This window comes from Octopus bimaculoides, chromosome 1 (genome assembly GCF_046866305.1).
Source record: "Octopus bimaculoides isolate indiv1 chromosome 1, ASM4686630v1, whole genome shotgun sequence".
NCBI lineage: Eukaryota > Metazoa > Mollusca > Cephalopoda > Octopoda > Octopodidae > Octopus > Octopus bimaculoides.
Window position 1 is genome coordinate 159,668,802 of NC_142928.1, and position 13,823 is coordinate 159,682,624.

Here is a 13,823-nt window from a genome sequence, read left to right on the forward strand (position 1 = left end):
GATCGGCAAATTGCTCTTCTAAATAAAAGAAAATCCATTTTGGTGGCTGGCTTTTCATCGTCGCTATTTATCAAGTTATATATGATATGGGCATTCACAACTGCCATGTCCACAATTCGAAAGAAAATAGGCCAATACCACTTTTTAGCTCTGATTGTTGTTGCATATTTGCTGATCCACCAATCATGCTTATCGACACCTCCCATATATGCGTTGTAATTTTTGAACACATGAGGTTGAGAAACTGAAACCTTTGCTTTGCATTCCTTCAGCCAACGTTGCACTTTTTGAAGAGGTTCCACTGTATCATAATTAGTTCCAATAGTGATGCATGTATTATCAAGCCATTTCACGAAAAGAATTTCTTCATTGGTGTCAAATCTAAAGCTGTATGTTCCTCATTTTTGCTTTTCAGTTCTTTTGCTTCCATCAAAGGACATTTCTTTAGCCTGTTCTCGCGCACAGTTCCAGTTGCTTGAGCCGAGTTCGCGAAGATGAACCAGTAACTCATATCCGGTAAATAAGTTATCAAAGAAGACACTATATGATTGTGGTTCTTCCACAACATCTAGCATGTTCAATACAACTTTTGATCCAAGCAGTAAGTCTGCGCGGTTGTCATCAGATGAGCTCTTGCCACAATAAAGATCAAAATTGTAGCAATAACCAGAGACACCCCATAATGCCCAAAACTTGTAGCCAAACCTAATTGGCTTACTCCTAATGAATTGTTTCAGAGCGTGAAGGCCATAATATTTGACTATCATTTCATCAACGGCAAGGTGTTCTTCAAAAATACCAAATTTCATGAATGATTTTTGCGCAGCAGCAATCAGTTTCTTACTTTGAATCCTCTATCATTTTTATTATTTTCGGCTTAATTATTGTCGCAGAAATGTAGAATGCTTTTCATTTCTTGGAATCTTGATCTAGACATTGCATTTTTCACGATTTGTAGGCCCAGATCTTCATCGTTTGACCAGTATTGTGTTTCTGTAGGGAGTTTTTGATAACGGATATTAGTAACACTCCAATGAATAATTTTATGTCGTCTGAGCTTATTGTAGTTGCGGGTCTGTTCTTACATTCTGTAGTATATCTAACACTATCTTTGATCATGAGTTGTACTATTTCTTCAGAAAAAATTTCTTGAAATACTTCAACTGGAGTTGAGCTCTTCAATTGTTCTTCTATGTTCATCAAGTTATTTTCATAAGCCTTACTGCGATCATGAACTTTTGTATATTCCGGTGTCTTACACCGCCATGTTGGTACTGAATTGCATAGTTTTCTTTTTTTCTTTTTTTTTTTTTGAGCTTGCATTGTTTCAAAGCCAATTTCCGGATAATTAGCAACATTTTCTCCTGTTGTATCATCAACAGTAAACACGTTGTGACCCGTCTAATCTGTAATCATTTCCTCCCAGTGATCTCATATGAGATCGGCAACTTTTATAGCCTCCTATTCTCTTTATACTACATGTACTATTGTTTTCAAGTATTCAAATGTTTAATGCATGTACCATCTGGTATTATCTTCTAATTGTAGTTTAGTATGACTTATTTCAATAATTTCATATTGACAGTTCTCCCGAGTCAAATTCTGATAATTTTCAACTTATGTTTCGTTAAATTTACAATGAAAAATTAGCAAACCTCATTTGAATATCAGAGAAATATACCTAGTAGATATAGCAAAAAGGTTAGATATGTGTAAATATTGAAAGATAATTACGAAATCTGTAATTTTTAAGTGATCTCATGTGAGATCACAGGTAGGTAATGAGTTAAATCTGCCCTAAAGAAGCCAGGAGGTACGTTTGTGTAATGGTAGCACACTTGTTGCAAAAGCTTAGGGATGAGAGAACGCGTCTCACGTGTACGGGAAACCCTAGTATTTTTTCTGTCGAGAGATTATATGATCCAGCATTCGACTATTTTCTTTAGTCAATACTGGTGATCGCTTATAAGCTTTAAAGTTATAAAATATTATCATATACAGAAATGCATATATATATATATATATATATATATAATATATATATATATATATATATATATATATATATATATATATATATATATATATACACGTAGGCATACATTCATGTATGCGTGTTTGTGTTTATATACAAATATATTGTGTAATACTTCATTATTTCTTACCACTCCTGTCGTCATTTCTCTCCGTTGTTTACAGATTTCCAGTTCAATAATTTCAGTTTCTTTTTTTTTTTTTTGTCCAACAAACAGTTCTTAATTTTTTTCTTGTTATTGACTTCAAAATTCTTGCCAGCTCATATCCTTCTGTCACACCTTGAATTTCAATGCCCGCAACAATCTTATTCACAAATATCATTTGCCTAGTCCATCCCTGCCTTATTATGCATACAACAATTCAATTGACTTTACTTTTCATTTTTCTCACGTTCTCGATAATCTTCAACATACAGTGATCCAAACACACACCACTTACTATTCAGTAAGTACGGCATGAACGAGTGTACACTATCTATTCTTTCATTAATTCATGCTTATGTGGTGGGGAAAAGGTAACATTAGCCTATTGTCTTGTATTAAAATAAGACATTGTTTTCACTCGCTACCTAAACTCTTCCAAACCCTTACTCTCCCTCATATATTGCGCCGTGCGTCCACTGCCTCGCTGGAACATTTTAACGTTCAATTATATTTTATATAATGCTCCTTTAGTCAGAGCTCCACTAGTTTTATGTCCACAATACCTGGCAGCTCATGTACTTCATTCCTGACCCATCAGAAATTGCTAGGTGGATGGCTGAAACTATCTGTTAAGCAATGACCCTTCACATTCCCTACACAGGAGGAACTTAATGTTTCCTAGGTGGACGAGGTGATTTAAACATAGCTGCGTTACAGCTGTTCCGGGAAAAGACAAAGCCTACAATACCTGGAAGCATTTATTAGCTCCCCCAAGCTGGGTGGCATCCATTTACCAGCGGAACTTTTATAAGACCTCCTATCCAGTATACAAAGGATGCCTTCATGAATCACACGACTCCGAAACTTCCTCGCTTCCAATCGCAGCTGATTCCTCTCGTCACTTGGCAAAGGAATCTACACCGATGTCAAGAAGTCCTACTTTTCTCTTCTAAATACTGATTGTTCTATAAACAGCACCTCATGTAGAAAGCTCCCCACTCTTTTTCGCCGCTCAGTATCCATCTCCGAACTACACACCTTAGCATATATCCTCCAAATCTATCCGTTTTCTCTTTATAAGGCTTTCTACACATATGTCAAATGCGGAAATATATCGACTTGTTTCATACAAACAAAATCCCTTCCGTGACACTCAAACATTGCATGCCAATCTCTCACACACCATGGGGATGTACCTTGACATTCGGAAACGTTTCAATCTGTCCCATTCTAAAGCCAGGAAAGCCATCCAGTTTTTTCTTTATCCTTTTGTCACAGATCTGATATTATATTTTATATGAAAAGGCTCCTGAATGCGTGGATCGACGACCTCACTAGACGTAATATGGTCCTAAAAGAATCAGTAGACATTCAAGCAAAAGGTTGTAGAGGTGGTTTGCAGAAAGGAGAAAGGACAACTTCTGGTGTAAAATCGTTTCTGGCTTGTAAAATCTGAGTTGAAAGGTTAAATATGCATACTCTCTGGGATATTCTCTTATAGGATTTTAGTCGAACAAATTGAATCCAGTACATATTTTTCAGTCAATTACTTATTCTATTGCTGTTCTTTCTCATGTTGAATCGCTAGTTCACTGTATGACGAGAACATAAACACTCTGCCCACTTCACGTTGAATGGTTATAGCATGGACCCTTATAGTCGTTCTTAACAATCTTTACCGTGAGTTAACATGAAAATGTTAAGTTCATAAACACCTCAATTACTACACTATGCAAAGAAAAATGGGACGACGTATTACAAATATCATACAACTTTAGTTAAATACTTTCCTCACGAAGCAGATACTGATGATCCACAGGGCAAAAAATAGGGTGTTACATGCCTCTAGAAGCTTCCAATGCATCTCTCAACACACAGCCGTCATCATTTTTTTGTGATAAGTATGTACTCTTCTACGACATTATTGAAATATTATTTACTACTGCAAGCATATTTCTTCAAATATCCTCATGTACACATTCACGGAACTGTGAATGCTTCAAAATTGTTATTGAAAGGTGGTTGTATTTTTATCATAAAAAAATTCTTCCTGAATGAATTTCAGATACTGCAGTATGTATGTATGTATGTATGTATGTATGTATGTATGTATGTATGTATGTATGTATGTATGTATGCATGCATGTATGTATGTACGTATGAATGTATGTATTATGTATGTATTTTCAGAGCTTTTATTGATTATTTCTTAGACTTTTTTACTAAGCTATGTGTTCTAATGATATTAGGACCCTGTGCATGCTTTTACGTTTAGCTTCTGGTGTTGGAACCTCAGCAGCACCTTCAAGTTCTCTCGACCCTTGACAATGAAAGTTTGGGCAAATTTCAAGAAGCAAGCTATCTCTGTATCACTATACTGCGCTTTTAAGGCAACGATTGCACCATGCGTTTTCATTTTCTGAGTCAACCTGATGTCTGACATTACTTGTCTGAAATGTAAAGCAAAGAAAGGTTACACGAAAGTTAGAGCTCTTGAATAAGGAATCCTACGAAAACTGATGCATCGTGTGTGTGTGTGTGTGTGTGTGTGTGTGTGTGTATGTATATGTATATATATATATATATATATATATATATATATATCTGTGTTTTTGTGTATGTGTGTGTATGTGTGTATGTATGTCTGTATGTATGTATGTATTTACCATTACTAAAAATGTGAGTAAACTGAGCAATTCGTTTTATTACAGAAATTTACACGTGTTCGAATACACAAGAGTATTGCTATGTTCTTGTATAACACATGCAAATACATTTAAAATATTTGCAAATGTATTTTATACAGGATCCCGATGGGCTTAAACTCTAGTCTATCGATATAATGATACATCTTGAGTCTGTAGTTGCGTTATACTTGTGTCCGAATGGTGGTGAAACAATTGTAAATTTATGTAATAAAACAATTTGCTCGCTCCACTCTTCTTGTAAATAATCATATTAATTCTACAGATATTATCGATCTTCGGAAATTTGATCTATACAACTTCGACCTTCGTTTTACAGTCATATCCGATAACCTGTACTCGTTGATAAGATTAAAAAAGTATTCACTAGCGTTAATTACCCGAATGAAATTGTGTGTGTGTGTGTGTGTGTGTGTGTGTGTGTGTGTGTGTGTGTGTGTGTGTGTGTGTGTGTGTGTGTGTGTGTGTGTGCATAAACTGGCACTCCGTCAGTTACAATGACAAGTGTTTTAGTCGATCGAATCAGCAGAAGAGCTTGCTTGTGAAATTAATATGCAATTGGCTGATCACTCCACGGACATAGGCACTCTTAAAGTAGTTCTCAGGGAGACACAGAGTGTGACCAGACTGACCCTTTGAAATACAGGTACTACTCATTTTTGCTAGTTCAGTCAACTGGAGCAAGGTGAAATAAAAGACACCACTGCCCAGCCAGAAATCGAATTCATACCATGCATGCGTGAACCGAATACTCTAATCCCTGAGACACACATACACACACACACACACACATGTACTCATATATATATATATATATATACATATATACAAATATATATATATATATGCATGTATATATATTTATATATGTATGTATATGTGCGTGTATATATATATATATATATATATATACACGTACACACACACACACACACACACACACACACACACACACACACACACACATATATATATATAACGAATGAATATAAAATTTATGTTAATGTCTCCAAACGCGCGGAAACAATCAAGTGAAAGCCCTCATATTTAATTCAATGAAGGATGAATGATAAAGTTTTCAAAATATTTGTAAACTTAAGCATATGCGTTTCACTTAACTATAAATTATTCATATGAAAATGTGAGGTAAACTTTTGTTTGTAATGTAGCTTGTTTTAAGGAAAGACCTCGTTGAACCATACTTTTTTTTTTCCTCTGCTGCCAGAAAGAGATCGGCCTGATTTGTTTATTAAGCATTTATTAAGGCCTAATCGAAAATCGGAAGTCGGTTTCTTGTAACTGAACGTAAAGATAATTGTAGTTTATATTCTGTAGTCAACAAGGCAACGATGTAGTTCGCTAATTAAAGAGTCGGATGGAATGAGATCCAATAGCAATTCGAATTTTTGAAAGTATTCATGTGTGTATGTCATTCTTTATGACATTTACATGTGAGTTTCTGAAGTACTGCATTAATCACTAATGGAAACCAATAATATTGTAATTAGAGAATAGCGAACGGCGTTGAGCAAAAGGTAATTTTCCAGCTCACTGAGACCAATTAGAAACTTCAAATTCCACTAGATGCCATCTAATTCTTAAATCCGTTAGAAACCATTCAAGTAACTCACATTCCTAATGCTATTAGGAAATGGATGAACATCATCCCACACCTCACGATCTATATTCTAAAATATAGAGTTGCATGCAGACAAAGAGAAACCAATATTTGTATCTAATATAAATATTTACTGTTATAAAATTACCATTTACTCGACATGTACATATATTAACGGATTGCTTTTCGCCAATATTAAACATTCATATGTAAGTAATAACATAGCATGTGTATGTGTTTTATGTAATTGTATGATTATATATTTCAATGAATATGTTATATGTGTGTACACAACCGAAATTTATTGAGAATAAGGCAACGAGTAAATTCCATATAATTAATATAGGGTGTTTTTCAGATGGCTTTCTCCAAGAAACCCAACTTTAATTCACACTTCTTACTGAAGGTCATATTGGACTAACAGATGGCGCGTTTTAGAGGGTGGTTGAGGACAGAGATGCCTGATTTCAGAAATGGCAAAGCATACTTCAATAAATAGTTTGTTATGCATCACTGGTTTAGTATACTAATTAGATATTGCAACTAACTGGAATTATAAACAAGTTTATAGGTTTTGGGGTGAATAAATTTGCTTGCTAATTCTCAACTGAGAATATGTATTGAGAGAAGAGCATGAGAATATAATTACACTAAAAAACAAATGCATACTCACTGACAGACACATACATTCGCAAACATACGTATATGTCTATGGGTGCATAATGTATTTATGATTACGAAGGGAAGTAGCAGTGTTTGTATATGCATAATGAATGTTTGGATATACAAACACAAGCACAAATACACACATGTTAACACACATCTATCTATCTGCGAGGGTAAGTCAGAAAGTAATGCAATCTTTACTTGCATTACTTTTGGGCTCTCCCTCGTATATATATATATATATATATATATATATATATATATATATATGTACGTGTGTGTGTGTGTGTGTGTGTGTGTGTGTGTGTGTGTGTGTGTGTGTGTGTGTGTGCGCGTGTACATAAATACATACGCATGCATACGCAAGCGCACACACACATACGCGTAAGCATGCAAGCGCACACGCACACATGGGCACATACACATACACACGCACACACACACACATGCACACACACATATATGAAGCAGATCCAATGTAGTTTTAATGAGTCTTAATCCAAGACAAAAGAACCCTTTTCTTTCTTCCGTTTCAGATTGCTCTGGCTACCATATCATGTCGTTTGGATAAGCATTATATCTCGAGAATGTGCTTTCGCAGTTCGCTGAGAGTTTATATATTTCTCCGGGTTACTGACTTAAATTTTCTTTCGCAGAATTCAGAACAATTCCTTGAAAATGATACGAACATTTTCTTGTGTCATATAAGTTTCAGAAATTTGTAAATGCGTGAATTAATGGGCGTATATTTGTAGATATGTATATGGTTGTACGAGAAGGTGCTGAAAAGTTTCTGGCTTTAAAGGTATCGTGAAAGGTCTGGTTGGAGGCCCAACCTTCCCAGTTCTCTTACAAGGTTTAGAAAACCTGAAGGAACGCTGCAATAAGTGTGTGAATCTGCTGAGGGGAATATGTTGAATAAAATCACAGCTGATCCTTCTGTATTTTCTTTTACTCCAAACCAGGAATTTTTTGGCACCTGCTCATTAATGAGTTTACATAATTATTTAGTATACGAGTGCCTGTGTGATTGGTCTTTATGCATGACATATTCATGCCATATGCACATATGTGATTGCGAGCATTTGTTCATTTTAGAAAACTGAAATGGAGAATCTTTAGAACAATTTACAAATCTTTACGATATTAGAAATCAAGATACGAGTAAGTTTTATTTGTACTCCTCGAAAATTTCCAGTATTTCCAGACTGTACTGTTATATATAGCCGAGTACACCTATGACTGTTGGTGCAAATGAGAGTCTAGAAACAGGATACAAGAGCTGTAAGTTAAGTATTAGTTCACTATAGATGTCCTCTTTTCCTAAATCCTTAGACGGTGCTACACATATCTGCTGGGCAGCTGTCTTTTGTCAGTTCTGCTATGGTGGCACAAGATTTTGTTTCTATAGGAATATTCATTTCCAAAAGTGCTATTAGAATGAATGTTATACTAGCATTATAAAAATTTAGAGGTGTGGATAAATTTTGCTTGTGGTGTGTCTTTGGTTCAATTACCAGTGCAATCTTTTGTACGAATATCACTGCAAATAGTGTTTGCATCATTGTCATGTGTCACGAAATGTTTAGTATCTTCCAAAAATGTTTAGGGAAAAACTGATTATATATCCTTCACACTGGCATACATTAAACATTTTCTAATGATAAAATGTTTTGAAGGTATCCTTCTCTTTTTTATTAACAAGGAATTTCGTAGTTATCTCCTGTCCCTGAATATAGATATTTTGATATAATGTATCACAGGTCCAGGTGAAGCCAAGCATCATGTCAATACTATTTTCAAACTTGCAAGATATGTATTCATGCATAACCTTCTACTGATAGAAAAAGCATTTCTTTCCCAAATTTTGTGTCAAAGTCCAGCTGTCCTTTGTTTACATGAAACAGTCATGCACTCAAACCAACCTTTTGTGAATCCTTCACCGACACTAAAGATCTTATTTCTTTCTGTTGAGTGTCCATGCATTCAAGAGTTTATCCTTTTAATTCATTTCTCCTTTTACTGTTCAATAGATATTTTCTGATATAACGCCTCCACTCAGAGGTCAATTTAACTCACCTGATTTCTCCATTTCGACAACTCTATGTGCCATAGATCCTGTCAGTATTATTGCTGATATGGTATCAACCACTGGTAACGACTATCACCCTAGTCTTAATGCCCTGGTTTTGCATCCTCTACTTGCAGCATTCTTCCTAAGAGACAAAAGAAAAAGGCAGCCCTATACTTTATTGATCACCAAATCTGCAACCTTATCTTGATCAAACTTCATTCCTGTATCCCATGAGAACTTTGTGACCAGATTAACTGCTTCTTTAGTGTTCCGTATATTATCGCAAAACAGCTTCAGGCTATCAGTAAAAAAACAGGCGTGGGTGACATTAATTTTCTTCTCTTTTGCAGACACTAATATGCGTACTTGGTATTTCCTGAACAAGACTGACATGGAGTTCATTGCCAGTGCAAGCAAACTGTCACCCTGAATAGTTGCGTCCATAACCTATTTCTCCTTGTGATTGTAGTAGTTACTTCAGTTTTCAGTGATAACTATGTGCATCATCATGTGATTCAACCTTTTATTCTATTGATTATAGCAAAGAGAACGTGGTAAATGACTTTAGCAGACATGAGTGAGTAACAAGCGCTAAGCGACATCTTGCTATTTAATATTCTGTCAGTAAACTTTAGGGATGCTGCTTTGTTTCCTTAAGGGTAAATCTATTGGTCACCACACACATTGGTACCTTTATTTATTCTTGTCTGTCTACCAGTCATCATATTATTTGTTTCGTAGTATCATGGAGAAACATGTTTAAGCAATCTACTAAGAGTTGTTGCATAACATTTAAACATACTATGTGCTTGGATTTTATCCACATGATTCTCCGGATTCACAGCCACGAGTATTGTGCAACTGTCGTCTAGTCGGGCACATCGAGATCATCATCATTGTGTATTTGAACAAGTTGAGAGCTTTCTTGTAGAACATAAGTTCCCTATACCAGTATATATCACTTTATTAAACATTACTTCTTTATATGTATGTGTGTGAGCGTGTCTGTCTGTATGTATTCCACATTGATATATGATAGTGTGTATATTCAGCCCAGGAAGCCTAAATGGAGAATATCGAGAACGTTTTATAGATCTTCACTGTATCAGTCAGCGATTGTATTTGGGAAAAGAGAATAAATTTACTTTGTTCTGTTTTTAAATCCCCCTGCAATCCTGAACTTTTATGAAGATATATTGTAAAGTAACTCAATGCTCTTATAACAGTGCGTACAAATGAAAATCTATAAACTGGATATAAGATATTTAGATTTCTCAGATTTCCATAAATGTTCTCCTTTCCCTCAGACATTTTTTGCTTATGGTATGGGTGATATCCTCCACATTTGTATGATACAGTCCACATTTACTATTGAAGGATAAAATCTTAAAGACATACTTAACTCCCTTGTTGGTCGGATATTTATTTAGTAACTAACCCCACTTCCTGGATATCAATGGCTTCGCCTTCTAGGGGAAATGTAATGTATCTATCGCAGGTCCAGGAGATGCTATTTCTGTAAATTTTGCTGATATTCTCTAACTTATGTATCTTTCATCTTTTACTACGGACTTATTTCAGTTTCCGTCTACCAAATCCACTTACAAGGCTTTGGTCACCCCGAGTTTATAGTAGAAGACACTTGTCCAAGGCGCCAGGCAGGACTGAACCCGGAAACAATGTGGTTGAGAAGCAAGCTTCTTACGACACAGCCACGCCTGCACCTATGTATGTAAGATATTTTCATTGGTGTCTTTGTTAGTCATAAGATAAAATAAAAGACGTCTTAAAGCCAATATTATAGATATAATATTTGTGATTTGATAAATCCGGCTTGTAAAGAGCCGAACAATTGCTCCAATAGATTTTCCCAAAGCTCTAACCATTCTGCCTATCGACTGTACCTAATAGTTTGTAATTTAGGCACAAAACCAGCAATTTTAAGAAAAGGAGTTTAGTTGATTCATTATTCTGCGGTACTTAACCGATACTTTATTATATGGACTCTCAAATTATGAAAAACAAAGTTAAACTTGGTGGTATTTGACCTCAAAACATATTAAAAAAATGTTCTCGAACAAATAATTTGAAGTATTTTATCTCTCTACAGAATCTGATGTTCCAACACCCATATACTACTACTACTACTATTACTACTGCTACTGCTGCTGCTACTACTACTACTACTACTACTACTACTACTACTACTACTACTACTATTACCACCACCAAAACTATGACCACTACCACCACCACCACCACCACCGCCGCCGCCGCCGCCACCACCACCACCGCCGCCGCCGCCGCCGCCACCACCACCACCACCACCACCACCACCACCACCACCACCACCACTACTACTACTACTACTACTACTACTACTACTACTACTACTACCAATAATAATAATAATAATAATAATAATACAGTAACCATAAGAGCATCACAGCAAACCACAGCACATACCCAAGGCGCACAGAGCTGCGCTCGGTAGTGAAGTGAAAGCACACTATAAAAATAAAACTACTGAACATTAATAATAATAATAATAATAATCCTTTCTACTATAGGTACAAGGGCTGAAATTTTGGGGGAGTGGGTAGTCGATTACATTGACTCCAGTGTTTCACTGGTACTTAGTTTATTAACCCCGAATGGATGACAGTCAAAGTCGACCTCGGTGGGTATTTGAGCACAACTCAGAACGTAAAGGACAGGTGGAATGTCGCTAAACATTTTGCTCGGCATGCTAACGATTCTGCCAGCTCGCCGCCTTTAATAATAATAATAATAATAATAATAATAATAATAATAATAATAATAATAATAATAATAATAATGATGAGATATGGTAGAGTTCTTAAAATAAAAAGGAAGATGATGCTTACGTTTTCGAACACCGAGGGAGAAGAAAAAAACAAACAAACTATGCTGGATCATAGATATAGTCTGTCCAGCTGGCAACAAGGTATGCGATAAGGAAGAAAGAAGAGTCGAGAGATATGACAGGTTAGTTAGCTTGGGAAGTTAAGCAGTTGTGATCGATGAAAAAGGTAGCAGCCCTGGGAACAGTGAGCAAAAATCTCGAGAAGTACATGGAACAAATAGGGGCTGCTATAAAGGTGGAGCACTTGCAGAAAACAGTACTGCTTGAAACCGCTCGAATACTCCGGAAGGTGTTCGAAAAATAAGAGGTGTTACCTTAGTTCACTTTTAGTGAACAGCTTACACCGTAGTACATCTCCAGCGTTAGAAGCTGTGCAAAAGGCAATGATAATAATAATAATAATAATAATAATAATAATAATAATAATAATAATAATAATAATAATAATAATAAGTGAATTCCAATTGCAACAAATTCAAGAATTTGACGAACTAGAAACACCTGCAGAAAAAGCTAAGCGCTTGAAAACCCGTGCTAAAATTGCTGCCTTAGCTATTATGACTTAAAAATGGCATGGAAAACCTCTCAATGGCAAATACCCAAAGAGAGCGAATAATGCAGATATTGACAAAGCCCTTACCCACCAATGGTTAATGGCCTCTGGCTTGAAATCAGAAACAGAGGGGTTTATTATAGCAGCCCAAGATCAATGCCTACCTACAAAGAACTACCAGGCCAACATATTAAAGAACGGCAGCTCCCCATTATGTCGTATATGCCAACAACAAAATGAGACCATCGATCATGTTGTCTCCATGTGCAGTCTGCTTGCTCCTACAGAGTATCTCAACAGGCATGATAGAGCTGCCCAATATATTCACTGGGTAATATGCAAAAACCTGGACTTGCCCCATGATAAAAACTGGTGGGAACACAAACCACCCCCAGTACTTGAAAATGATCACATTGCACTCCTCTGGAACTTCACCATTCAAACTGACAGAAAGATAGACGCAAATAGGCCAGACATCATACTGAAAGACTTCAGACAAAAATCATGCCTCCTCATTGATATGACTGTCCCAATCGATATAAACGTATCTGTCAAGACCTACCAAAAACTGAGCAAATATAAAGATCTTGAAAGAGAAATTAGCAAAATGTGGAATCTGAAGACAAAAACAATACCTATTGTCATAGGTGCCCTGGGAATGACAGCGAAACGGGCTGATTACTACCTAGATCAGATTCCAGGAAACCCCAAAATGGCTGAAGTTCAAAAGATAGTGCTCATGGGAACTGCCCATATCCTACGTAAAATACTGTCTATGTGATCTCAAATTTTAAAGCAAACACATAATTTTCTTATGGTTTCTTAAACATTCACTTGAACAAAACTGTACAAATCCAAATATATGGTACCCTAGGCATAACACCTACATGAACTTCTAACTTGTTGTCTCTTGAGGTCTCTGGGTGAGACTTGGATCCAACTTGTACAAATGCAAAACAAAAGTCAAACATAAAATAATAATAATAATAATAATAATAATAATAATAATAATAATAATAATAATAATAAAAAGCTCATACAGATGAAATTATGGGCAAGGAAGAGCTTAGCCAAAGAGCTGAGTAGAAGAGGCGAAAAGAAGACTCCTTGAAATGAGAATGCATGGACAGTTTGAAAGGA

General features: G+C 35.8%; 1 protein-coding gene across 1 annotated transcript; it reads right to left on the minus strand.

Moving 5' to 3' along the window:
• Nucleotides 1–398: 398 nt before the first annotated feature.
• Nucleotides 399–809, minus strand: LOC106874087 (piggyBac transposable element-derived protein 3). The gene has a single exon (XM_014921688.1). It carries the CDS (start codon nucleotides 807–809, stop codon nucleotides 399–401), a length of 411 nt encoding a protein of 136 aa, XP_014777174.1.
• Between the last annotated feature and the right edge of the window lie 13,014 nt (nucleotides 810–13,823).